At 35.3% G+C, this 25,035-nt stretch overlaps 3 protein-coding genes and 1 non-coding gene across 5 annotated transcripts; 3 read left to right on the top strand and 1 right to left on the bottom strand.

The window, feature by feature from the left end:
- The first annotated feature begins 1,253 nt into the window (after nucleotides 1-1,253).
- On the top strand, nucleotides 1,254-5,635 carry LOC108846787 (GDSL esterase/lipase At5g55050-like). The gene is made up of 5 exons (XM_018619992.2): nucleotides 1,254-1,527; nucleotides 2,714-2,859; nucleotides 3,027-3,260; nucleotides 3,331-3,586; nucleotides 5,365-5,635. Exons 1-5 carry the CDS (start codon nucleotides 1,254-1,256, stop codon nucleotides 5,586-5,588), a joined length of 1,134 nt encoding a protein of 377 aa, XP_018475494.2. The 3' UTR covers nucleotides 5,589-5,635.
- A 2,412-nt stretch (nucleotides 5,636-8,047) lies between these two features.
- TRNAF-GAA (transfer RNA phenylalanine (anticodon GAA)) lies at nucleotides 8,048-8,120 on the bottom strand. The gene has a single exon. It is a non-coding gene; the product is annotated as a tRNA-Phe (tRNA).
- A 3,639-nt stretch (nucleotides 8,121-11,759) lies between these two features.
- On the top strand, nucleotides 11,760-16,168 carry LOC108846127 (uncharacterized). 2 transcript variants are annotated; one of them, XM_018619339.2, is made up of 14 exons: nucleotides 11,760-12,006; nucleotides 12,291-12,331; nucleotides 12,806-12,985; nucleotides 13,111-13,208; nucleotides 13,430-13,623; nucleotides 13,703-13,884; nucleotides 13,973-14,317; nucleotides 14,399-14,463; nucleotides 14,676-14,724; nucleotides 14,829-14,964; nucleotides 15,074-15,158; nucleotides 15,223-15,292; nucleotides 15,426-15,566; nucleotides 15,769-16,168. In XM_018619339.2, exons 1-14 carry the CDS (start codon nucleotides 11,904-11,906, stop codon nucleotides 15,985-15,987), a joined length of 1,908 nt encoding a protein of 635 aa, XP_018474841.1. In that variant the 5' UTR covers nucleotides 11,760-11,903; the 3' UTR covers nucleotides 15,988-16,168. The 2 variants fall into 2 exon arrangements, with proteins under 2 accessions (XP_018474841.1, XP_018474842.1); XM_018619340.2 differs by having other exon boundaries at nucleotides 11,761-12,006; nucleotides 12,294-12,331.
- Nucleotides 16,169-17,150: 982 nt separating this feature from the next.
- LOC108848112 (dihydrolipoyllysine-residue succinyltransferase component of 2-oxoglutarate dehydrogenase complex 1, mitochondrial) lies at nucleotides 17,151-20,714 on the top strand. The gene is made up of 15 exons (XM_018621530.2): nucleotides 17,151-17,302; nucleotides 17,525-17,596; nucleotides 17,692-17,766; nucleotides 17,995-18,049; nucleotides 18,171-18,189; nucleotides 18,285-18,355; nucleotides 18,573-18,647; nucleotides 18,755-18,810; nucleotides 18,913-18,957; nucleotides 19,044-19,301; nucleotides 19,393-19,487; nucleotides 19,570-19,660; nucleotides 19,756-19,866; nucleotides 19,984-20,178; nucleotides 20,282-20,714. The coding sequence occupies exons 2-15, from the start codon at nucleotides 17,537-17,539 to the stop codon at nucleotides 20,471-20,473; spliced, it is 1,398 nt and encodes a 465-aa protein (XP_018477032.1). The 5' UTR covers nucleotides 17,151-17,302; nucleotides 17,525-17,536; the 3' UTR covers nucleotides 20,474-20,714.
- The last annotated feature ends 4,321 nt before the right edge of the window (nucleotides 20,715-25,035 follow it).

Genomic DNA, 25,035 nt, shown 5'->3' on the forward strand with positions numbered 1-25,035 from the left:
ATAATAGCAGCTTAACTTGAGAGAATCGTCGGAAAAGACTATTATATCCTGTCTTAAGGTTGTAATACAATCCATGCTTCAGAAATGTTAAAAACTTAAAGCCCTGTGACATGCTTCAGAAAAGACTTCCGATGGCAAATGATCGGCCAACGCATGTCTGCACCATCGGCTAATTCCAGATAGAAGCCATAATAAGAACACACCCAACAGTGAGTATCTCACTAGTAATACTAATAACTTAAAATATTAAATAATTTAATATGATTTGATTAATAATTAAAAATTTAAATCATAAAATTAACCAATTATGAAGTGCCACGTAAGAGAATAGAAAAGGTTGTGTCATTCCATGATATATTATTTTAATTTTCTTCGGGTAGTAACATGCTGAACCCCAAAAAATATGGGTCTATGTGTTAACTTATATGCGAATGTCAATGATATAGAATAGATCGAAGTATTTAATCAGTTGGTCAGCTACTGATGAATAATTGAATTTTCATGATTGAATGTTTGTACACTTATCCGCATAAGTTCATTGAACATTTTTAAATAGCGGATTTAACAAACAAACCGTTTATGTGCAATGTTGTAATATCATCAAGTGAACAGACCAAAAAGTAAGCATGAAGGAGGATGTTGATTTGAAGATTCATCATATTTTGTTTCTGTGTTATTTTTAAATAAAAAATATCATGAAGGAATTTCAAACTAACTTAGATTCACTTACGCCACTTTAATTAAAAAATATGTCTTTTTGTCTACTTCAAAAATATGTCTTTGTGTGTAATTTCACGATATTATGAGAAATTTTCAGTCAGTAGCTATGGCCGTATGGGTAACAATGCAACGAAGAGTATTCTTTCGTGTCAGGTTTATCAAGGGGAGTCCGATCAGACAAAGGAAGCATGAACATCTATTTCATGATAAACTCACATTCTTTGATAAAAAAAAAGAGTATTTATGGCATTATTATTCTGCACGACTCATTTTAATGATCCTTAATGTTTCATGTACAGTTCATTGTAGTGAAATGAAATTGCCGTAAACAGAAATATTTCAATAAGGAATCACATGAACTGTCTGACAGTGGCAACATAAGAAGCTTCCTTCTCATTTTTTTACAATATCAATCTTAATTATGTCATACTAACTAACATCTCTCCTCTCCCTATATAAACCGAACCAAGTCTTGTATCTCTCTTACAACCCCAAGGGCAACATTAGCTCGCCGGGAAATAGAAGATAAAAAAATGCCGGCGAATAACTTGCCGTTCCTCACCTTCTTCCTCCTTTTTCTCGGTATACTCCGGTTTAATTCATTTCTCGGTTTAGAAGCAGCAGCTGGCAAGTTAGATCCGATTCCTGGAGTGTATGTGTTTGGAGATTCGTTGGTTGATGTCGGAAATAACAACTACTTACCATTTTCGCTAGCCAGAAGTAACTATCCACGTAATGGCGTCGATTTTCCTAAGAAGAAAGCCACCGGAAGATACTGTAACGGCAAAAACTTCGCCGATGTTATTGGTGAGTTTTAAATGTTACTAGCTTTTGACCCGCGCGCCCGCGCGGGTGTATATTTGAAATTATTATATGTTAAACATAAATTTTATACTTTCATATTTTTTAATTGTAGTAAATTGGTGTATTTTATTACATTTGTTCAATGTCTAATTATAATATATAATGTTGTACAGGTTTTCATTTTATTTGAGTATAAAATATAATGTTGTACATGTTTTTATTTTATACCTGGACATTGGTTTAAAAATAGTTATGTGTATACCTGGCAGAGTCAAAATAAAATATAATCTATTCTACATAAGTTACGGTTTAAATTTTGGAAAAAAATGAATGACTAAAGCCTTGAAATGGTTATGTAATTATTACAACAATTGAATGGTTTAAGTACAGCGACCCGGTTTAGTAACATCAACGTCGGTTCAATTTAAATACAAAACACAGTGTTTAACTCTAGTGGCATTCTTTTGTAATATTTATGCAATTTTAAGGGATAAATATAATTTGTACTTCCCCTTTAATTAGATTTTAGATTTTAGATGTTTTCTAGCAAAAAAAAGAAAAACTTCAAATTGTTTCATCCAAAGGGATGTAATAACCAAACGGAAACAAAACAAAACAAAATGGAAGCCAGTAGGCCCGAGGAAACTACCCAAACCGTTGGGAAAGAAAAACAAAAACAAAAATAAAAGAGCAGGCTGTGAGATGAGCTAGATTAGGTGTAGTTATTATGGTTTAGCCCATCAAATTGTTGACTCAAAAACGTAATGGGCCATTTTGTAGGTTAGATTTGCGTGAAATGAGGTAGATTAGTTAGCAAATCTTTTTTAATAAAACCAGTGGCAGAGAGTCGTAAATAATGAGAAGAAATCAGGGTTATTTCCCATTTGTACTTCACTTTTAATAGGATAGATTTTAGTGTCCTTTTCGTATGTAAAGAAGATATTAAATAGCTTTTGACCAAAAAAAAGAAGATATTAAATAACCATTAAGTAGTATATAATATACACTCATAAGAGACGTTGATAATTGAAAATGAAAAAAAAAAATTACATGTAGTTGTAATAATTAGTTATTATTATTTAGCCAAAAAAAAACACTTAGTTGTTATTGTTAATTATATAATTCAGTATTTTTACTATCAATTTTTGGAGTATTTTCTCGAATTAATATTTTTTTGTTGAATATATAGCGGAGAAATTTGGTTTACCGTTAACGCCGCCATACCTCTCGCTAAGAGGGTTACTAAAATGGAGAAAGAGAGAGTCCGCCGCCGTGACAGGTGTTAACTTTGCCTCCGGCGGTGCCGGAATCTTTGATGGCTCCAGCCAATTTCCCGTAAGTCACATATTTTCTTCCATGCGTGAAATATATATTGATACAAATGTAGTGAACTCGGAACGAACACGTGAGTTCAGTGACCTTTATTATATCTTCATTTTAAGGCTCTCCCAACTGGCCGCAGTTTTTTTTTTTTGTTAATTTGTTTTACTCAAACATCTCAGGGACAAGCTATACCTTTATCACAACAACTGAAACATTGGCTCTCTATTCGTAACGCGCTCACGAGAAAGCTTGGACAATCCAAAGCACAGATTCACCTATCCAAATCTCTATTCGTTGTGGTTATAGGCAGCAATGATCTTTTGAATTATATGCGATCATCCGAAATTCGGAAAAAGAGTAGTCCTCAACAATATACGCAATCAGTGGTCGATAAATTCAGAGCGCAACTGAAGGTAAACAAATAATAAGCTAATATCATTTAATTGTGTTCTTGGTAATTAATTCAAAAAATTATGTTAACAGACAATTCAGGAGACTGGAGCACGTAGATTTTTAATACTCGGAGTACCACAACTCGGTTGCATGCCGAGTAGAAGAGAGAAGAACTCGACGACCCATGAATGCAATAAAGAGGCAAACATGTTGGCTTCTTTGTACAACGAAGCTCTGATAAAAATGTTACAACAGCTGAAAGAAGAGTTGAAAAGCTCAATGGCTTACTCTTACTTTGATATTTTTAAGTCTCTACATGACATTATCTCCAACCCCGCCCATTACGGTACGTTAAGAATTAAACTATTCAGATCGCTAGTCTCTAGATTAATTGATAAAAATTAGGGGACCGACATCGTTAGAATCACGCATTCCTCACACATATAATTCACGTACCAAATACAAAAGCGGTGATACATTATTAGAGATATGTTGGGCCGGAAGATATGTATCTTACGGACCAAGTCTGTGAAGCCCGTGAAACCCATGAAGACCATCAAGACTAAAAGGAAATACTTGAAGAGCAAGTTAACTTCAAGATATTCTTAGCATATTTACATTAACGTTTAGGAAAGTTAGCATTATCTATTGTTAACATTATGTTAATGTTACCGATATATATATGCATCTTGTATTCTCATATTAAACACAACACAATAATATATCACATTATATTCTACTTTACATGGTATCAAAGCAGTCGATTCTTAGAGATCAAAATTAAAACTTCCGCAAGTTTTAAGTTTTGATGATGCTCATTATCGTTGGTGTTGGCGATGTTGAAGAAGATGATGGTGATACCGACGATGAAGACGACATTACCACATGTGTTTGAATCGTAGGGTTTTGGTTTTATTCTAAGCTAGTGGTACGGTTAGTTTTTTTTAGGTGTTACGTCTTTACGTTTTTAAGCCAATGGGTTTATTAATGTGGTTTTGAGTCCACGTGTTTTTAGTTGAAGTTATACTATCATGGGTGCTGTCTAGGTTAATTGGAAGAGTCTCTCAAAGTAGTGGGTTTCACATGGGTTATTTTGGGTTATTTTTGTTAGAGATTTTCTATAGTTTAGAATTTCTCAGAGTTAGTTGTTTTCTCATAGTTTGGGATTTATTGGTTATAGTTTAACCATTACGGGGGAGTTCTAGTTGAACGCTCAAATTTTTTAGGTCAATTTTTTTTTTAGTCCGGTGTATGGACTGTCCAAGTCATGGACGATTGTTTTTTGGAGCTGCAGTTGCGCCCACGGGATGTATTCCCATTGTCAAGACCAAAGAAGAGCTGAAGTTTTCATCCTCGTTGTCCAAGTTAAAGTTTATTCCCGAAGGAATCTACTGAGTTGTTTTCCTCGACATAGTGTCCACGACATACGTGGTATGCTTTGTGATTGCAGATTTGCGTAATGCATCCCACGTTTGTCGTGCGGGGGAGTATTAGAGATATGTTGGGCCTGAAGATATGTATCTTACGGACCAAGATTGTGAAGCCCGTAAAACCCATGAAGACCCAGAAGACTAAAAAGAAAGACTTGAAGAGCAAGTTAACCTCAACATATTCTTAGTATATTTCCATTTAATATTTAGGAAAGTTAGCATTATCTATTCCTAACATTATGTTAATGTTAGCGATATATATATATATGCCTCTTGTATTCTCATATTCATCACAACACAATAATATATCTATTCTATTATACTTTACATATTAGAGATATGTTGGGCCGGAAGATATGTATCTTACGGACCAAGTCTGTGAAGCCCGTGAAACCCATGAAGACCATCAAGACTAAAAGGAAATACTTGAAGAGCAAGTTAACCTCAAGATATTCTTAGCATATTTACATTAACGTTTAGGAAAGTTAGCATTATCTATTGTTAACATTATGTTAATGTTACCGATATATATATATGCATCTTGTATTTTCATATTAAACACAACACAATAATATTTCATATTATATTCTACTTTACATACATTGAGAACAAAAAACATTAGCAAACAAGATCGAATCAACGTAGTATCTACCCAAAAAATAAACAATGTCATTTTTTTAATGATGATTTTCAGGTTTTTCTGACGTAACATCAGCGTGTTGTGGAAGTGGGGTATTAAACGCAGAGTTTCCTTGTTTCCCATTGTCAAACTTATGTTCAGACAGAACCAAGTATCTCTTCTGGGATCGCTATGGTCATCCCACAGAAGCTGCTGCTCGGACCATCGTCAATTTTATCTTATTTGATGATTCACAATACTCATCTCCTTTAACTCTTACTCAATTGGTCTCTTCATGATCAATACACGTGGCTTCGTTTTATTTCTTAATGCTCCAAACAATATGTAGTCCACTTTAACAAATGTAACGTTACATCACGTTTTTATACCAGCCTTTTTTTTCCATCGTATACCAGCCTTTACAAGTGGTTATAACCAGTGGCGAATGCAGAACTCAACTATTTTTCAAAGGATGCACAAATTGTAGAATATGTGTACACTTACACATCATAATAGGTGAATATCTAAAATTTGTAAGAAATATATTAATTTTAAAAATATTATGGATGCATGTGCACTTACTCTTCCTTTACTAGATTTGCCACTAGTGATAACCAAATTGGTACAGCAGTACTTTATATTAGTCATATATCAAGGTGGTTTCTGATATGTGTTCATTCTTAACTTTTATTTGATAGTCTCTGATGTGCACAAAAAAAAAAATTGATAGTCTCTGTTTTCGTTTCCATAGCTTATGATTTCTTATAGTTTTTGGAATAGTACATTTACCTCTGTAGTAGAAACTAGAAAGTAGTCATAGAGTTTCTTGACTAGAAAGTAACAGAAGATGACAAATTAAAACAAATTAAACTTAATGAGCCGAAACATAAACTTGGCACACACGATCTCGCACATAAGCATAAGAATTATTTGGTTAGTTCGGTTCTTTGGAATAATTTGGATACTTTAAAATACTTTAGATAATAAATATTCGAATATTTCATTTTTTGGATTTTTCAATGTATAAATAGTATATTAATACTAAATATAATTATTTAGATATATAAATTGTATTTTAGATATTCGGATATCCATTCGATTCTCGGTTCGGTTCCAATTTGATTTTGTTTCTTTTTTGGTTATAGAAATGTTAAAAACTTTGATTTTTTTTTGAATTTCGGTACGAGTTCGAGTTCAGTTTTTTCGGTGTGATTCCAGTTTGGTTTCGTTCTCGGTTTTTACGTGGATGTCTAGTTTCATCTCTTTTTTTTGAATTCAATGTTAAATTTAATGCAAATAAAAAGATATTTTACAACTAGTGTACTTTTCTTAACAAGTATAAAAAGATCTAATTTTTCCTATTGATTCAAACCCTCAAAAAATAAAACCAATCCTATCGGGTGCCAAACCAGAATTCCATCCCATTTGTATACTTCTTATATCCTTTCCTCTGAATCACAGTGAATTTATTTCTCATGTTCTTGTCAAGCCTTTTAATCAAAACCGCAGCAGGTGATGAGGTCTCTGCATGTCTCCTCTTGTTTATTTCTCTCCAGATCATATTCACAGTTGATTGTAAGTTGTAACATATATCTCACTGTGAAAGTTTGAATTTTCCTCTCCTTTGAGTCACCACGTTTAAGTAAACTGAAACTTCAACTGTCTATACTACTTCTGATGACTCTACTCTAAGACAAACGTTAAGAAGATACAAACTCGCCACGTTTTCCCAACTTTTTTACTATATTGTCCATATTGCTTCTGATGAGTGATGACTCTACTCTAATTTTTCTATTTCACGATCTAGCGGTAATGACGGAACTATTACTCCCGATTTAAGGAATTTAAAACTATATATTCGCCAAAGGGCATCCATTATCCTTAACAAAACCACGGAGATTCTGCAACTGTATGAACGTTGCCGGACCTCTCTTTTATTCTTATTTTATATTTATTTGAATCGAAATTAGTAATGTGTGGGGATGTCAGACCACGATGGGTCGTAAATTAATGATATGATTAGATAATTAGATATTGTGATCACTTGCAATCCATTAAAATATGTATATATTCGTTGATTATAGAGAACAATCGTCCGGCAACGACGTTAGTAACTTTTTATATATTAATTTGATAAATAAATCTAAAACGAAAATCAAAGTTTCTAATTCGATTTCAAGCGAGACTCGGAAAAAATTATCCAATGCACAAAATTTTGAACGAGTTTCGCTTGATCCATGTTTTCAGCGTGTTCTACTAAACCAGATCATAAACCTTCAACATGAACCATGAAGAGTAGAGATTTTATAACGCTTCCAGAGTAGCGAATTTCAGATATACTTATCCGAATTTGTAATTTCCACTACGACACTACCAATAATGCACTAGACGGTAGATGATAAGAAGAAAACAAAACTTACTAAACGAAAACACCGGGCCGCCATAATCTGAACACGAATAAAGTATTCCTAAGAACCACACTGCCAATGCCAAGCAAGAAAAGAAACGGTAGCAAATTAATTGAAAGTTGAAACGTATACGTCCGCATGATTACAGTTAATTGATGCGGTGTAGTCGAGCATTTAATGAGATGTTAGATGTTATTAACTGTCATTAGACAAGTAAATGTAATCCGCTAAATAGATTTCAGTAAGTGAAGTATTTATGTTACTTCGGCGTATTGAATTTCTTAATTTGGCGACAGTAATAAGTGTTTTGGGAAATGATTTTATTCACTATTTGTTAAAAAAACTATTAATGCGGTGAGCGTAGATCGAACACGCGACCTTCAGATCTTCAGTCTGACGCTCTCCCAACTGAGCTATCCCCGCAATTTGCTTTCTAATTGTTAACCTTTACTTCAATTCCTAAAAAAGGTCTTTCCCAAAACTCAGGATGCCATTATTGTACACTGCACGATATAATCGATTAACCTAAATATGTGTCGTCTTATTCACCAAGGAGAGCAACTTCTTCCAAAGAAGCGGCAGAGCTTGCCCGTATGGTCAGATTCATGAAATAACTTGGTAAATAAACTCATCAGTTTGTTTGTATTTACAACAAGTTAAAGTGTATCTGTGTTGGTCTTCTATCTTCTCTTCTCTTAGATGGAGCTAGTGACTAGGAAACAATGCATAAGATTGAACAGCACTTTGGATTAAATCTTATAAGAGATTAACTCAGAAGCACTAAGGATATATCATATAGCAATCTTTGGAACTTTCCGAATATTAAGAAAGTAAAGTAAGAACGTTTAAGATTTACTGATGATGTCTTTATTCATCTAAGTATTATTCAGAAGCAATTTTATTCACTTGAACAGCACTTGGTTTATATATTGCTTAGATTTGATTTTATTCACCTTTTGATTTGATTTGTTGTGTAGTTTTTTGTTTTGCTTTTTTTTGGTGAGACTGGCGTCTTTGGTTGTTTCGGCTCAAACTATGTTAAACTGTATTTTTACTACGATAGGAAATACTAGAATTATTTTCAAATTTAATTGTATTCCATGTCAATTGTATGTGTTTGAAAATTGTGTGTTTTTGAGCTTCCTTTTGTCTTTTGGAAACTATTACAGAATTCTTTCGTTTTTTTGAGAAAGAGAATTCTTTCATTTTCTGACTCCGAATAGTGTCTCTTGCACATCTTCCATGTTCTTTTTGATCCTTTATTCCTTTTTTTTGACTTGTGAATAGAAAGCAACCCTACGTAGTTGATTACCACGTTGGGTACTCATCATCACAAATGCAATACATGAACTTTCTTATAATAAAGGAATCCTATTAATAAACAAACGAGAGAATCGACTTGGACGTACAGAAGGAAAAAAGTCAACAGACACCATAAAAGGGTGATACAGAAAATTTCAAGTTTACCTATTGACTTTACTTGCCACTCATATAACTTGAGAGACTTTACCCGAATTGTTGAATTTCTACTCAATAAGTTTGGCCCATTTCAACATTAGAATATGGTACAAAAAAATGTTTGGCCCATTCCAACATTAGAAAAATGGTTATTTTGACGACAAAAATTAAATATTAATAGGATAGAAAATAGGGTCAATTTGCTCTATATTCATAGCAATCAGAAAAATCAAAGAAGTAACCATGTATAATTTTTATGGGGAAGTGTGTCTGTTTACCACAAAAGTGGACAAGAATCTCCTTTTACGCGCGTGATCGTCTGTTTGACGTATTATGCACAATTAACTAACTATACTATACTATACTATTTTAAAAATAGTATAGAAAACAAATTGATACCAATACTATAAAAAAGATTATATATTTGGTTAGTTTACACTTATATTTCTATTATTCGATTTTACAATAGAATGTAACACATTAACATAAAATATAACAATGTTACTTATTTCTATGTTTGGAAATGGTTTCGGAAAATCTCCTATAGGCTCCCTTGATCTTATATACCTTTTTTCTATAATTTTATTTTTGATCAAAACCCAAAATCCCAAATCAAATCCTCCCTTCTCTTCAAAACTATACCCTAACCCCCCCCCCCCAATGGATTAGTGAACCCATGGGGAAGTATTTAACTTCTGCACCTTTCAAATTTGGAAAATCGAATAACTCTAAACCCTGAAACCTAAACCCAAACCATATACCCTAAACCCTATACTCAAACCATAAACCCAAAAGAGGAGGATTTCCGATTTGTGAAGAAGCTAGTGGCATTGTCAATAAATTTGAGGGATTAGTAAAAAACCACCATAAGAAGTAGAGGAGAAGATGAAACATACTATACTACAATCATTAAATAGTATAGTTGTCCAATGTAAGAGGATACACCATTAGCAAAGGGATGATGGAGGTGATGAAGTAGGGGGAAAAATACCACAAGAATTGGAGAAAAATAAGAGACAGTGGGAATAGGTGATGAAACAATGATTGGCGACATTGCTGAAATTTGAGGGATTAGTAAAAAACCACCATAAGAAGTAGAGGAGAAGATGAAACATACTATACTACAATCATTAAATAGTATAGTTGTCCAATGTAAGAGGATACACCATTAGCAAAGGGATGATGGAGGTGATGAAGTAGGGGGAAAAATACCACAAGAATTGGAGAAAAATAAGAGACAGTGGGAATAGGTGATGAAACAATGATTGGCGACATTGCTGAAAGACAAGACATAGAAATTATGTAACAGTACACATCGTTGTGTACTATTCTATATTTATCAAATAGTATAGTTCGACGTAGTGTATACAGTTCATTTTCTACACTAGCTCTAAACCCAAACCCTAAACCCAAACCATATATCCTAAACCCAAACCCTAAACCTAAACTCAAACCATAATCCAAACCATATACCCTAAACCCAAACCATATACCCTAAACCCAAATCCTAAACCCAACAATGTATCCAAACCATATATCCTAAACCCTGAACCCAAACCATAAACCCTAAACCCTAAATCCAAAGGAGGAGGATTTCCGATTTGTGAAGAAACTAGTGGCATTGTCAATAAATTTGAGGGATTAGTAAAAAACCACAATAAGAAGTAGAGGAGAAGATGAGACATACTATACTATAATCATTAAATAGTAGAGTCGAGCAGTGTAAGAAGATACACCATTAGCAAAGGGATGATGGAGGTGTAGTCGGAGTTGATGAAGTAGGAGAAAAAAATACCCAGAAGAATTGGAGAAAAAGAAGTGACGGTGGAAAGAGGTAAGGAAACAATGATTGGCGGCATTGCTGGAAGACAAGACATATAGATGATGTAACAGTACACATCGTGGTGTACTATTCTATATTTATCAAATAGTATAGTTCGACGAAGTGTATACTGTTCATCTTCTCCACTAGCTCTACGCATCCTCTGGTTCTTAATCCCATATATATTGGATAGTAGCAAAATTGTAAAGCCAAACAAAGATATGAAGAAAAAATCAAACATTTGGTGGATATGATAATTATACGTCGTGTAACGTACGGTTTCATAAACTTGTAAATAATCATTGAATAAAAGAAAAAAAACAAAGATCAAGTGAGAGTGAAAATGAACAGGAATAAAGGGTAATTTTTGTTATTATACATATTATATAAAGAATATCGTAGCACTCCGTTCACTATGGTTACCGCCTCAATTCTAATTGTACTATAGTCATGCATCCAAATTTCCCTAGAAAATAATCTTCTTTTCTCACAAGTAGAGATTTTCAGAAATCACCTTCTTCGTTAAGATTTAACAATACTATCTATGAAATAAATATACAGAAATCATAAAAATTTTGAAATGGAACCATAGAAAGAAAAACATTTTAAACGAATATAAAGATTCAACGAAAATAGGTTTACCACATCCTAGGCGACGATCTAAGATATGGGTGAATCTCTCCAAATTAAATTCCATACCATAAATTGTATATTGCAAAAACATTAATCCTTAGTCAACAAAAAAAAAACATTAATCTACCTAGAAAACAAAATGAAACATATAAATATTGACAAGTGTCTTCGTATGCTTTCTTCCCTTGAAAACTCTTTTTCTTCCCTCCCTACTCGTTGATCGATTCTCACCTTCTCCTTCTCATTTTCCTCAAGCTTTCAATGCAGAGTCGTTGACAAGACGCAACTTCACAATGGATGCTGCGCAGGCGTCCTTCGTGTCCAAAGCTAGAACGGCCTTCAGTTCCGCGGCGGCTAAAGCGGAGCGCGTCTTCACTGATCTCAAGTCCCAACGAGGTAATCTCTTTCCCTCTTCCCTTAGTTATTCCGCTTCATTTTTATTATATTTATTATTTTTCCTAATTGCCATTTACTAAATTTTGACTGATGCGTAGACGCTTATCTCTTGTTGACCTTTGATGTATCCATCCCGTTTCTCCTGTTTTTTCGTTTTTGGTTGAGTCAAATTCTATTTTTAGGTTCTGTCTCGTGTCGAAATTCAATTCTATTTCTACTCTTGTTTTTTTTCTCTGGTGATGTTCATTCTTAACTCGAGTGTTTTTTTTTTCTATAACTGGAAGAAGAGGAGGAGCAACCAACGAGGAATCAGAATTACTCTAAGGTAAGACACTTATGTAATCATCTTGGTGCTATATAATATATATTTTATTAACTGGGAAAAATGAATAAAACGATGTGAAAATTATGCATTTCAAATTTTGTATTGGAAAGTAGTAATCTAGTCACTTTCTTGTTAGTCCGGGTAATTGCAGAACATAATAGTTATGTATTTTCTTAAGGATGATGATGTGAAGATTATATATTTCAAGGGATTTGACATGTATTCATATTTTGAGATTTGAAAGTAGTAAACTATTTTACTTTTTCTTGCACACTCTGGTAAGAAACTTGCAGAACATAGTTGGTTTTATTTTGGGATGATGTGAAGACAAGCAGTTTACTTGAACCATTTTTTGAAACTGTATAGCCAAAAAAAATCAGAATTTCCTGGCGCTTTCACATTTCATGAAGACTGAGTATTGTCCATAGATACATAATTTGTTTTAGTTTTGCTAATTGGAAATGTTGTGCATAGGGGTGGAGAACTGCACATATTAGGAAAAAGCAAGAGTGGCAAAATAAACTGAATAACTTAAGAATTGGGAGGAGGAAAGAAGTCCAAGATCAAGACAAAGTTGAGGATTCAACCATGGCTATTCCTTTTTATGACGCAAATTTATATATTCTCAAAGCAAAGCAAGAACAAGAAGCCAAGGTATCAATGGTCTACCTTTTCAGATCCCTTTTGCTGCTACGGTCCTTGCCATTTGTCTTTAATTAAGATTATGTTTTCTTCTCCGCTTTAGATGATTCAATCTTTGCTCTGATGGTAATTTCTAGGAATCTGATGTTGGCTACTTGGTAGAGACTCTAAATGCTGTTGATGTCAACAGTATTCCTCGAGCATCCATTGTGAAACAGTTGGCTGTAGCCATCAAGTGAGTAACATAAGATCAGTTTAACACATATTAGATTTATGCTTCTTTTTTTTTGTTTAGTTTCTAATTAAGAAGTTCTCAAAAGATTCAGATTGAATATGTAATAGTCCATAAGGCTGAAGTATATGTGTACAATTTTTTTTCTCTACTTTATGACTGAAGCATTTAGCGATCTCTCGCTCTTTCTCGTTATGTTCTTATCACTTCTTCTTTTATTTCAGAGCTGGAAAAGGGGCTAAGACTATGAAAGACTTTGTTGCACCGTCTGGAAATTCATCACCAGTGAAGGAGAAGGGGGGCTTGAGCCTCTCTGCCGTGAAATCACTGGTTCTTGGTGAACAAGAGGACAAACTTGGTTTTGATTCAGGAGACGAGAAAAAACTTGCGTCTCTAATAAACTCCTTGTTTAATGTTGGTAAGTTTACATCAAACTATATTCAAGTTACTGCTATTTATTTATTTTTTCCACTTTAATGTTGGAAACTTATTTACAGACGGTAACTTCCTCATCAGAATGATTGTCTCTGATTTGGGGTCTCCTAGCAACAGAGTATCTTTCACAAAAGATCTTCATGCTGCTCCCCCTGATAGCTTTGTTGTTAAGCTAGCTGAAGTCATTGGAAGTTTTACAACACCAACGAGAATGGCTTTGTTCTGGTGCAAAGTTGTTAATGAAGTAAGTTTATTGTGTTGGCTTTAAAACATCCTTCTTCACCACTTGTAGTAGTTGATAACCTCTTTCAAATCATCTACATGTGGTGCAGTTGAGGAGGTTTTGGAATGAAGAGAAACGCATTCCATGCATACCTTTGGACGAGAATCCAGACTTAAAAAGTTGCCTACTTCACCAGTGGCTACAGGTTATAAACTGCTGTCTTGACAGGAGAGCGCGCTGCATAGCTGCTTCTGAAGCATTAGATGCTGCAATGAGCCAAGCCAGTTCAGCCAATGAGGAGTCTGACAATTCAGAAGAAATGGGTTCTCCTGTTTCTCTTTTGTTTGCTAAAAATAGCACAGGGGAACTCGTACTCCGGTTAGGGGCTCACCACCAAGTTGAAAACTTAATAATGTTGGAAACTGGTGAACCTGTGTATGCCCCAGTAACGCAGGTTAGTTAACTTCCTGTCATAGTTGAAAACCAACTGTTGCTACCTTCTTGATCTCTTAAGTCCTAGTGTTTTTATATGTAGGATGGTCCTCTCTTGACAGAAGATCTTATTAAAGAAACAGAGGAACTAGTATTGAGGACAGGGAGGTGAGTGTAACTTAATACTCCATGTAGCTTTATTTGAAATCCATATGCCATAGCAATATCCTTTCTATGGGTTTTAAAACTTAAAAATAGACATTTTACTTGGTTTAATATTTTTTTTTTGAATGAATTGGTTTACTATTTCATTCATTAAGTTTTCAGACATTATTCAATGTTCTTGTTAAATTGGATTGTTGTCTTTCTTATGGTTTCAGCATGGGAGCTGGATGTTCTCAGCTCTTGTCTGACATGCAGGCTTTCAAGGTGTGAATAATCAAATCTTATTGATGTGATGGTTGGTGTATAGGTTTCATAAAAGGGGGCTGCTGATATGAATTTTTGATTTTGTATATATCTATATATGATAGGCAGCAAACCCTGGATGTACGTTGGAAGATTTTGTGAGATGGCACTCTCCTCCAGACTGGACTGAGAATGATACCTCTTCTGGAGATGACTCTTCTCCTCCGAGAGGTCAATTAAGTATCCGTATGCGAAAAGCAGGTTCTACCTTTTTCCACCGTTTTGCCTTGTGTGTTAAAAACATAATAGTAGTAGTCTTTCAAGTCTTGGTCTCAACTTTCTTTTGCAACCGTTCTTGTTATATTATCAGGTAACTTATGGCGAGAGCTGTGGGAAACAGCTAAACCACTGCCTGCTGTTAAACAAACTCCTCTCTTTGATGAAGACTTAGCTGTGTAAGTGCTAATAATATCACTTCATGGAGTTCTTTGCCCGTTGCTCATTAAAACTTATTAACAGGGAAGGAATCTTGAATTCTTTGGAAGACATTCCAGCTGCTGAACTTTTCGAGCAGCTGTTTGTTTCTCTTGTAAGTTTTCCCCATCAAATCGCATAACATCCTTTATTTTATTTACTGTATGTGTAAATGTCCCAGTGCAGCCCTTGTCTAGAAGAAGAGTCTTGGACTAATTATATGCATAATTTTATAAAAATGTATACAGGTTGCACTAGGATTTGTGATGGTGGAGCCAGTAATATCCACAAACGATGACTTGTCAAAGCTATTCTTCGAGTGCAAGGATTATGTAGTGGCCATTTGCGAGGGAGGCGCATGTACTGATAAGCTTGATGATCTCTGCCAGGTACGTACTATAACTTTGAATGCACATATTTAAAACCTCGTATTGGTGATTTCAAAGTCTCAAAATATTTATGCAGGTATCAATTCAGTAGAATTAAGAATGTTTTTAACAAATGACAAAAGTAATTAGGCCATGAATATATGAACAACCATGATCAATAATCATACTAAGCTTTGGGTTTGTTTTTATTTGATATTGATAGGTGTATGAAACCGTGGAAGCAATGTTGTTACGCCCAGAAAGAGTTTTGAGAACAATGAAGCAAACAGAGAACTCGCTATCAGGTGGGAACGGAACAAAACAGCGGTTCAAGAGGCTCAGTTTCATATTCCGTGGTAAAGAAGGAAACCAGAAAAGAGTTCCATCAGAAACTGAACAGAAAAGTTTCGAGCCTGCTCCAGCTGTTTTCTGGTCGTTCTGATGAAAAGTTCTCATATACCCTGAAAAATGGGACTCTTGTCTGAATACTCGTTATTTACTTTTTATCTGGTTTTGAGTCATATTTCTCAATTTGTTGGTAATTGTATATTTATATCATTCAAAAGCATTTCTCAGATGGGAACTTACATCTGATGAAAATGAATAAGATTGTTTAGTCTTCTGTGAAACATTTTTTTTTTCTGTGAAACATCTTTGTGTTTGAAAGAAAGTATCGGTCGGAATAAAAATCTGTTGGGGGAAGCTTCTGAACGTGCGACTAGTCTTGGGAAACAGCCAAACAGGTCAAACCTGCTCTGTTTGACCTGACATGTTTCTACAGCGGACTGAAACTTTGGCCGATCCACAAAATTTGACATGCAGCATTAATCTGCAGACGAAAAATACCGCATCCACACCCATTCTATTTATGAAACATGCACGTAATAAGAATTCTTATATATTTTCAATTAATTTTGTTGTTGTTAATATATACAAAGGCTAAATAATATGCTATATAATAATTATGTAAAAAGTATAAAATATTTATAAACCTTTTTCAAAAATAAAATACAATTGAGTATCCACCAATCCACAGTATAAAAATATGTTGATCTGCACCTATCTATCTTGCATTTTGAATATGCATATCCACTGCACACCGTTCTGTATCTAAAATTTTGAAAATATTTAAATTTTTTTTTTTGAAAATATTTAAATTTGCACCGCTCTAACATCTAAATGAAACCGGATTTTTAAGTGAAATTTCCAATTCTATGATTTGGGTTTTAAATTTTTGATCTAAGAACACTTGAGACGATTACTCATTCTACATGTAACTAAACAAATGTTTGAGTCAAATTTCCAATTTCATAGGATTTTAAAACTTTTATTCTTAGGATCGAATTTGGGATAGGCTGATGAAACATCGATCTCCGTTTCAAAAAAAAAAATTGAAAGAATTTTACATACATAAAGTCTTCAAATATAACTTTAAAAAAAATAAAATAAATGGTCTTCAAGTAATATTTCCAGTTCCTCGAAAAAATCTTAGATCCGGTTCATACTTTACATTTACTGCTGAAAATATTGATATTTTTACTTGAATATATTCGTTTTAGTCAGAAAAAGGAAGGTAGACACGTGTAAGAATCCAGTGAACTTGCCACATTCTAGCGACTTGCTTTCTCAGAAAAGTCATACCGCTTTTTTTCCCAGTCATCTCTCTCTCTATTTGTTCCTCTCCCCATCTCTCCTTCAATTCGGCAAAACCCTAACTTTCTCATTCGGCGCTTGAAGTTTCATCTCTGCCTCTTCCGGTGAGAATTCAATCTCTATTATATGATTCAATTTTTTTATTATTGATTGAAAGTCGTGAAAGGACATTTTACAAATCTGGGATAATTGGTTTCTGATTTTTTTGGGAGAAAGTATTGTCTTTAGGATGAATAAGTTTCTCATTTCATTTCTTGATCTGTCTGTTTTTTTTTCGATTATTACAATTAGTTTAAATCCCACCGACAACTAATTGATTATTACAGTGATTCGGTACGATGATGTTGCGTGCTGTCCTAAGGAGAGCCTCAAGTAGAGCCTCTTCTTCTGCTTCTACGGTTTGTCTTCCTTTTTTGTTACCTCTCATTTAGATCCGTCCATGTTTTGTGATTAGATCATTTCCGAAATATGATTTATCTCTCTCTTTCAACAGGGATTGGGAAAATCGCTGCAATCATCTCGTGTTGCAGCCTCTGCTCAAAGCTTTCACTCTGTTTCATCAACACAAGTACGTTTCCTTCTTGATTCCCGTCTGTAATTTGTATCCAGATTCGAAAATTATGTTTATATATATACATGTGAACACATTATCCTCTTTTCTTTTTTTTTTGACCAAAGTGAACACATTATCCTCTTATGATGTAGTTCTAACCAGTTGTTGATTTGTGTTTTCTTCCATGAACATTTGTACAAGTATACAGTATTTATTTTTAACTCTTATTTTTGCATTGTGCAGACTCTGGTGCCTCGTGGAAGCCATGCTCATAGCTTCCATCATCGTTCTTGTCCAGGTGTCTATTACAAACCTTGTTCTTGTTAATTGTTACTTTTGGGGGGAGGGGGGGGGGGATAGTTTAAGCTAATTTTATTTGACAATCGTTCTTATATTTGTGTTTTTTTTTTTTTTTGCAGGGTGTCCTGACTGCTCGAGGTTAGGAACCTCAGTTTTGGTTTTCGTTCCATGCATTATAATTAAAAGTCTCCTACATTTCTTTTACAAAATATTTATGTGTTACATGTGTGTAGGACTATTCTCAGCAGCTTCCAAGGCACAACCACCCTGAAAAGTTGGGTCAGGCCTTTTTCTTCTGATGCTGGTAACGATTCCTTTGGTTATTACGTTTGTTTCCCCCTGTTTTGGAACCTCACAGTAATTCATGTGATATTTTTTGACCCACAGATTGGTTATTTTTTTATTCAGATTTTTTATGAAATGTGTTGCTCATTTGCGGTTTTTTGGGTCTCTACTGTTACTTTAACTTGTATTTTTTAGGCTTTTTTTTTGAGACACTTTCTTGTATATTGTGATTGAAGGGGATGTTGTTGAAGCTGTTGTGCCTCACATGGGTGAATCTATCACTGATGGAACTCTGGCCAACTTTCTCAAGAGTATGCTTTTCTTTGCACTATCATCTTGTCCTTTCTTTCCTGGTGAATGTAGTGTATGTATCTAATACTTTTTTTTATTCTTGATGCTTCTAATGTTGTGCTCGCAGAACCTGGTGACAGAGTAGAGGCTGATGAGGCTATTGCCCAAATCGAAACTGACAAGGTATCATCATACAGTTACTTGCGTTTTATCATCTGTAGATTCTCTTCAGGTGTCTTCCGTAGCTTTTCTAATGCTTCTCTTTGATTCATCTATGTGCTTCAGGTGACAATAGATATTGCTAGCCCAGCAAGTGGTGTGATCCAAGAGGTAGAATATTTGTATCGTTTTACTGTTCCTGTGGCTATGGTTTCTTCTTCTCCTGCATGTCTGATTACTTTTATCCTTTTATTTAGTTTCTTGTCAAGGAAGGAGATACTGTAGAACCAGGAAACAAGGTTGCTATCATTTCAACGTCTGCGGATGCTGTCTCTCATGTTGCACCTTCAGAAAAGACAGAAGAGAAACCTGCAGCCAAGCCTTCTCCTCCTGCCGATGAGCCCAAAGTTGATAGTAGTAAAGTTGCGGAGAAGCCGAAAACACCATCACCTCCACCGCCGACTAAACAGTCAGCGAAAGAGCCGCAGCTTCCTCCCAAGGATAGGGAAAGACGGGTATGCAAACTGTGTCATTTAGTCTTCACTTGTGTATAACATTATCTCTTCCTTTTCCCTTGAGAAAAACGCTATTTTACAAAAATTTCAGGTTCCGATGACAAGACTTCGCAAGCGTGTGGCGACTAGGTTGAAAGACTCCCAAAACACTTTTGCGCTGCTTACAACTTTCAATGAAGTTGATATGTGAGTTAATAACCAATATTCATGTCTCTTATCATTATGCAAACTTTTAGTTTCACCAACTTAAGTTTCCTTTCTCACGTAGGACCAATCTGATGAAGCTACGGTCTCAATACAAGGATGCATTCTTCGAGAAGCACGGAGTGAAGTTGGGGCTTATGTCTGGTTTCATCAAAGTAGGCTTGAAAAGAAGTTTCTTCCCGAACTAATTAACGTATCAGAACTCCACATAGATAAAGTGATCTTTCTTTTAAAACTGTTTTTGTTTCAGGCTGCTGTTAGTGCCCTCCAGCACCAACCTGTAGTAAATGCAGTCATCGATGGGGATGATATCATTTACAGAGACTATGTAGACATCAGTATTGCCGTTGGTACATCTAAGGTATGTTTCCGCATTTAATCTCATCATAGAGAGATCCAAACATCGAATTATGTAATAGCATCTTAAGCTTTTGACTTTTGAGGTAGTAGTGATTGACTCTTTTGTATAAATTTACAGGGTCTTGTGGTTCCAGTCATCAGGGGTGCTGACAAGATGAACTTTGCTGACATTGAGAAAACGATAAACTCTCTAGCCAAGAAGGCTAACGAAGGAACCATATCGATCGACGAGATGGCTGGAGGGTCATTCACAGTTTCTAATGGTGGTGTCTATGGAAGTCTCATTAGCACTCCTATCATCAACCCTCCTCAGGTTCGGTTTGATCCTCTCACCGTACTAAGAAAAAAACTGAACAATGGAAAGGTTCTTTTGTTCCCTTTACTAACGCCAGTGAAAAAAATGTGTTATTTTGTAGTCTGCTATACTTGGAATGCATTCAATCGTGCAACGACCAATGGTTGTGGGAGGAAGCGTGGTACCGAGGCCGATGATGTATGTTGCGCTGACATATGATCATAGGCTGATTGATGGAAGAGAGGCTGTGTATTTCTTGCGCCGTATTAAGGATGTTGTGGAAGATCCTCAGAGGCTTCTTCTCGACATATGAAGAAAGAAAAGATTCGGGGAAGACAGAAGTGTGATCACAAGTCTCTTTCGTCTTTGTTTCCTTTACCGATATGAGAGATAAAAAACTAAACTTCTTTTTTGGATTTCTTGATAGTTCCAAGAGTTTCTGCCGTGCTGAGAAAGCATCGGATTATTGAGTTTTGTTTCATTTAAATATACAGTTTGAACAAAATGTTACAATTTTGATTTAAAATAAGGCCACTGATTTTTATTGGGTTAAAGATTTTCATTTTCGTATTCGTTATGGAGTGGTGCAAACTTCTCCAAAACGTTCATATCCAGTTTGAACAAAATGTTATCACTGAGAGGTTCTCAGTGCTACCACTTAAATTTAGGACAATGACATAAATTTTGTGATTCTGATTGGTCAACTCCTTTGGCAATTTGGAATGGCACTCTTCGGTAACCACCGAGGCCTAATTCTTACACGGACTTCAACCTTGAAAGCTCCTCCTGTTTTGGTCGTCACGGATCATCGTGAGACAACTTGGACACATTTAGTGTTTGAGAGTGTCTGCTCCACTACTTGCAAAGTTGAATGAGTGCCTTTTTATCATTCTAGTACATGGGCCTATACTTAGGGTCAGCCCTATATTTCAAATAGTTTTTTTGTTGCAATGTTTTCAGCTTAGGTAAATACAATTGGTTCATGAAAAACGATAAAACAGTATAAACTAAATCCAACGTCCAACATAACTTCTTGATATCCAGTTTGCAGTGGCTGAAGTTTGATTTCTCAGCTATATTTTATAATATCAAATATACGATCTATCAAGTTTTGTGGACTTGAATTCTAAACAGTGAATCAGTGATCAAGATTGCAGTGGCTGAAGTTTGATTTCTCAGCTATATTTTATAATATCAAATATAGTCTATTGGATTGTATTATTGCCATCTTTGCATACAAGAAAAAAACATTTCGACCTACGTCATAAGCCATTAATATTTATATATTAGGATATTTCGTTAAGCCAAACACACTTGTACCAATAACGGTTCGTTGGAGTCTTGCGTGTGAGCCAATGACAGACATGATACATTTAAATATATCAACACAAGAAAACAGAAAATCAAACATAGAGGTTCCTTAGGAAGAAAGCTTGCCATTCTCTTTTGGAAGTATTAACTTCTGTTCATATAATAATATGCAAAGATATGGGTATCGAGTTGTTGAAATGGATAAGGGTTTAGGGTCTATAGACATTGCTCATGCAATCCAAGTGGAATACATGAAAATGAGCAAAACTACTTTTTTATTTTAAAGATGATTATGGTGTAGTGAGTGTGTGCCAACGACAACACTTCCACCTTTTTTGTTCTATATAAGTCTTGTACAATGGCTCCAGATTGTTTTGAAAAATAATGTTGGTGTCTTCTGTAATACAATTTTTAATGAATTTGAGAAAGTAATGTCCTCGTTGAAGTTGTTTGTGTAATTGATAAAATAATATAATTTCCAAAAGGCAAAAGCGTCAAGGAAACGGTGAAACTTACAGTGTTCAATGATAAAAGCAGTTGACGATACTGTTTAAATTTGAATCAGATTTATTGGTTCGAAATCTTAAACTAATCATCAATCATAATAAGTCTACAATGATGATGTGAATACAGTAGTTGAAAAAGCTAATCACATAAATTCAACAATACATTAATAATATTCCATGCAAATCCAAGTAGCTCAAACAGTGAAATTTTAGCAATTACGATATTATGTGATCAGTTGGTCGAATTATGGCAAGAAGTATACGTAACTTATCATTGATAAGCTTGTTTTATTGATTACTAATGTCACCAAACCTTTTTACCATAAAACGTTTTATATGGTTTGAGACTTTTGACTTTAATGCATGAGGTCATTTGACATCGACATAGAGTCATCCTTTCATCACCGATTCACCATCAACCTTTTTTTTTGGTAAAAATGTAAAATTCACCATCACCATCAACCTTTTGGACATTAAGATACTTAAGTCGGTTAGACCTACTTTTCTTTAGGCATCGAAATTCGAATGTCTGATTACTTTTCAGTTTATATCTTTGATTTCTTTTTGAAGGACTATATCTTTTGATTTGAGAATTAAGATAGCAAAATGTTTTCTATCGTAGAATATGTTGTGAATAGAGGACCTCATGAACATTTGGCGATCAATTTTCAAAATAGATTTACATCTAGGCATCAATAATTTAAAGCAATATATTTTAAATCAGATTAACAAGGTTGAACTAAGAGTTTTTGGTTATTCGATACATTATTAGAACTGGAAAATATTGGTTTGAGAACTGTGTATACACCTTATTTAACTAAAAGACAAGTTATGAAAGAACAAACTGCTTTTTCGAACATATAAATGAAACCAGAAAAAGCTGACTTTAGACGACTTTGGTTCTTTTTTCTTTTGAACGACAGACGACTTTAGACGACTCTGCTGTTTTGATCGAAGAATTAAAAAGAAAGATTGATCTTGCTCAAGATGATGAAAATTCTACGACAGAAGAGCTGGAAGAGCTAAAAAGACAATTAATCATGGCCTTTAAAGAGGAGAACTCTTATTGGGAACAAAAGAGTAGAGACCAGTGGCACAAATTCGGGGATAGAAACACCAAATTCCATCATGGCATTACAAAGCAACGAAGAGCTCAAAACCGGATCATCAGTATAAAAGACAAGCACGGGAAGATAGTAGAGAAGGAAATCGAGGTGGAAAACGTAGCTGTTCAATACTTTCGAGATCTTTTCTCTACTTCTTCACCAACGGAGCTAGACAATTCCCTTCGCTTCATCTCGGAAAAAGTCTCCCAAGCCGACAATAGGTTACTCTTAGAAGAACCGTCGGAACAAGAGATTAGGAAAGCTCTTTTTGACATTAACCCGGATAAAGCACCCGGACCGGATCGCATGACTAGTAAATTGTTTCAGAAATTTTGGCAGGAGATGCGTCAAGACATTATCAAACTTGTACAAGACTTCTTCGCCACAGGCAGTTTCGACCCAGCCCTAAACCAAACTAACATCTGCCTCATTCCGAAAAAGAAGAAACCTCGGGACATGACAGAGTTTCGACCCATTAGTCTATGCAATGTCAGCTATAAGATTATATCTAAGCTACTTTGCAAGAGACTGAAGCGAGTTATTCCGCGCTTGATCTCAGAGACACAATCTGCCTTTGTAGCTAAACGCTTGATTACTGATAATATCCTAATAGCCCAAGAGAATTTCCACGCTTTAAGGACGAATCAGAGATGTAGAGAAGAATTTATGGCCATTAAAACAGACATGAGTAAAGCTTACGATAGAGTGGAATGGAGCTTTATAGCAGCGCTTATGCTAAAGATGGGTTTTGATCCAAGACTGGTTGACCTCATTATGTGTTGTGTCACGTCAGTCTCATATCAAGTCTTAATCAATGGCCAACCTAGAGGACGAATCCTACCAATGAGAGGATTGAGACAAGGAGATCCTCTCTCCCCCTTTTTGTTTATCCTGTGTACGGAATCGCTGATCTCACTCCTTAATGGAGCCGAAGAGGAGAAGAAGATTGTCGGCCTCCGTGTTTCTGGGGCCAGCCCGAGGATCTCTCACCTTCTTTTTGCAGATGACAGTCTTTTCTTTTGTAAGGCAGAACTAAGCCAATGCAAAGAGATCATGGACATTTTAGACATATATGGGAAAGCCTCAGGACAGAGACTAAATGCATCAAAATCGTCGATGTTTTTTGGAAACCGAGTGGAGCATTCCCGGAAGAGAGATATAAAAGAAGTACTCGGATTTTCTTCCGAAGGAGGCATGGGAATGTACCTTGGCCTTCCTGAACAAATTTGTGGTTCAAAGATGAAAGTGTTCTCCTTCGTACAAGATCGATTCAATGGTCGGGTTAACAACTGGTCATCGAGACTACTCTCGAAGGGAGGAAAAGAAGTCCAGATAAAATCGGTGGCCCAAGCAGTCCCGACATATGTTATGTCGAGCTTTCTGCTCCCACAAGGCATAATTGATAAGCTAAAAAGTACAACTTCAAATTTCTGGTGGAGCTCGAACCAAAACAGCAGAGGCTTGCATTGGATATCGTGGGACGAGATCTGTACTCCCAAAGATTTGGGAGGATTAGGTTTTCGAGATCTTCATGATGTTAACATAGCACTTCTTGCGAAACAATTATGAAGACTCATTCATTACCCGAACTCTTTACTGGCACGCGTTTTAAAAGGAAGATACTACAATCATACCTCTCCACTAGAAGATCGACGCATGTACTCACCATCATACGGATGGCGTAGTATCATGGCAGCGAAACCCCTTCTTATATCGGGATTACGGAAGACAATTGGATCGGGTGGTGATACGAGAGTATGGAGTGAGCCTTGGATCCCAGACTTGGTGGCTCGTCCACCTAGACCCGCAGAGCATATTGTCTACAGACTCCCCCAACTTCTTGTTCAGTCTTTTATTAAGACTGATACCAAGGAGTGGGATATACAATTGTTACGGGAATTCTTTCACCCAGAAGATATCCCCTTGATACTTGGGCTAAAACCCTCTCGCTC

This window comes from Raphanus sativus, chromosome 3 (genome assembly GCF_000801105.2).
Source record: "Raphanus sativus cultivar WK10039 chromosome 3, ASM80110v3, whole genome shotgun sequence".
NCBI lineage: Eukaryota > Viridiplantae > Streptophyta > Magnoliopsida > Brassicales > Brassicaceae > Raphanus > Raphanus sativus.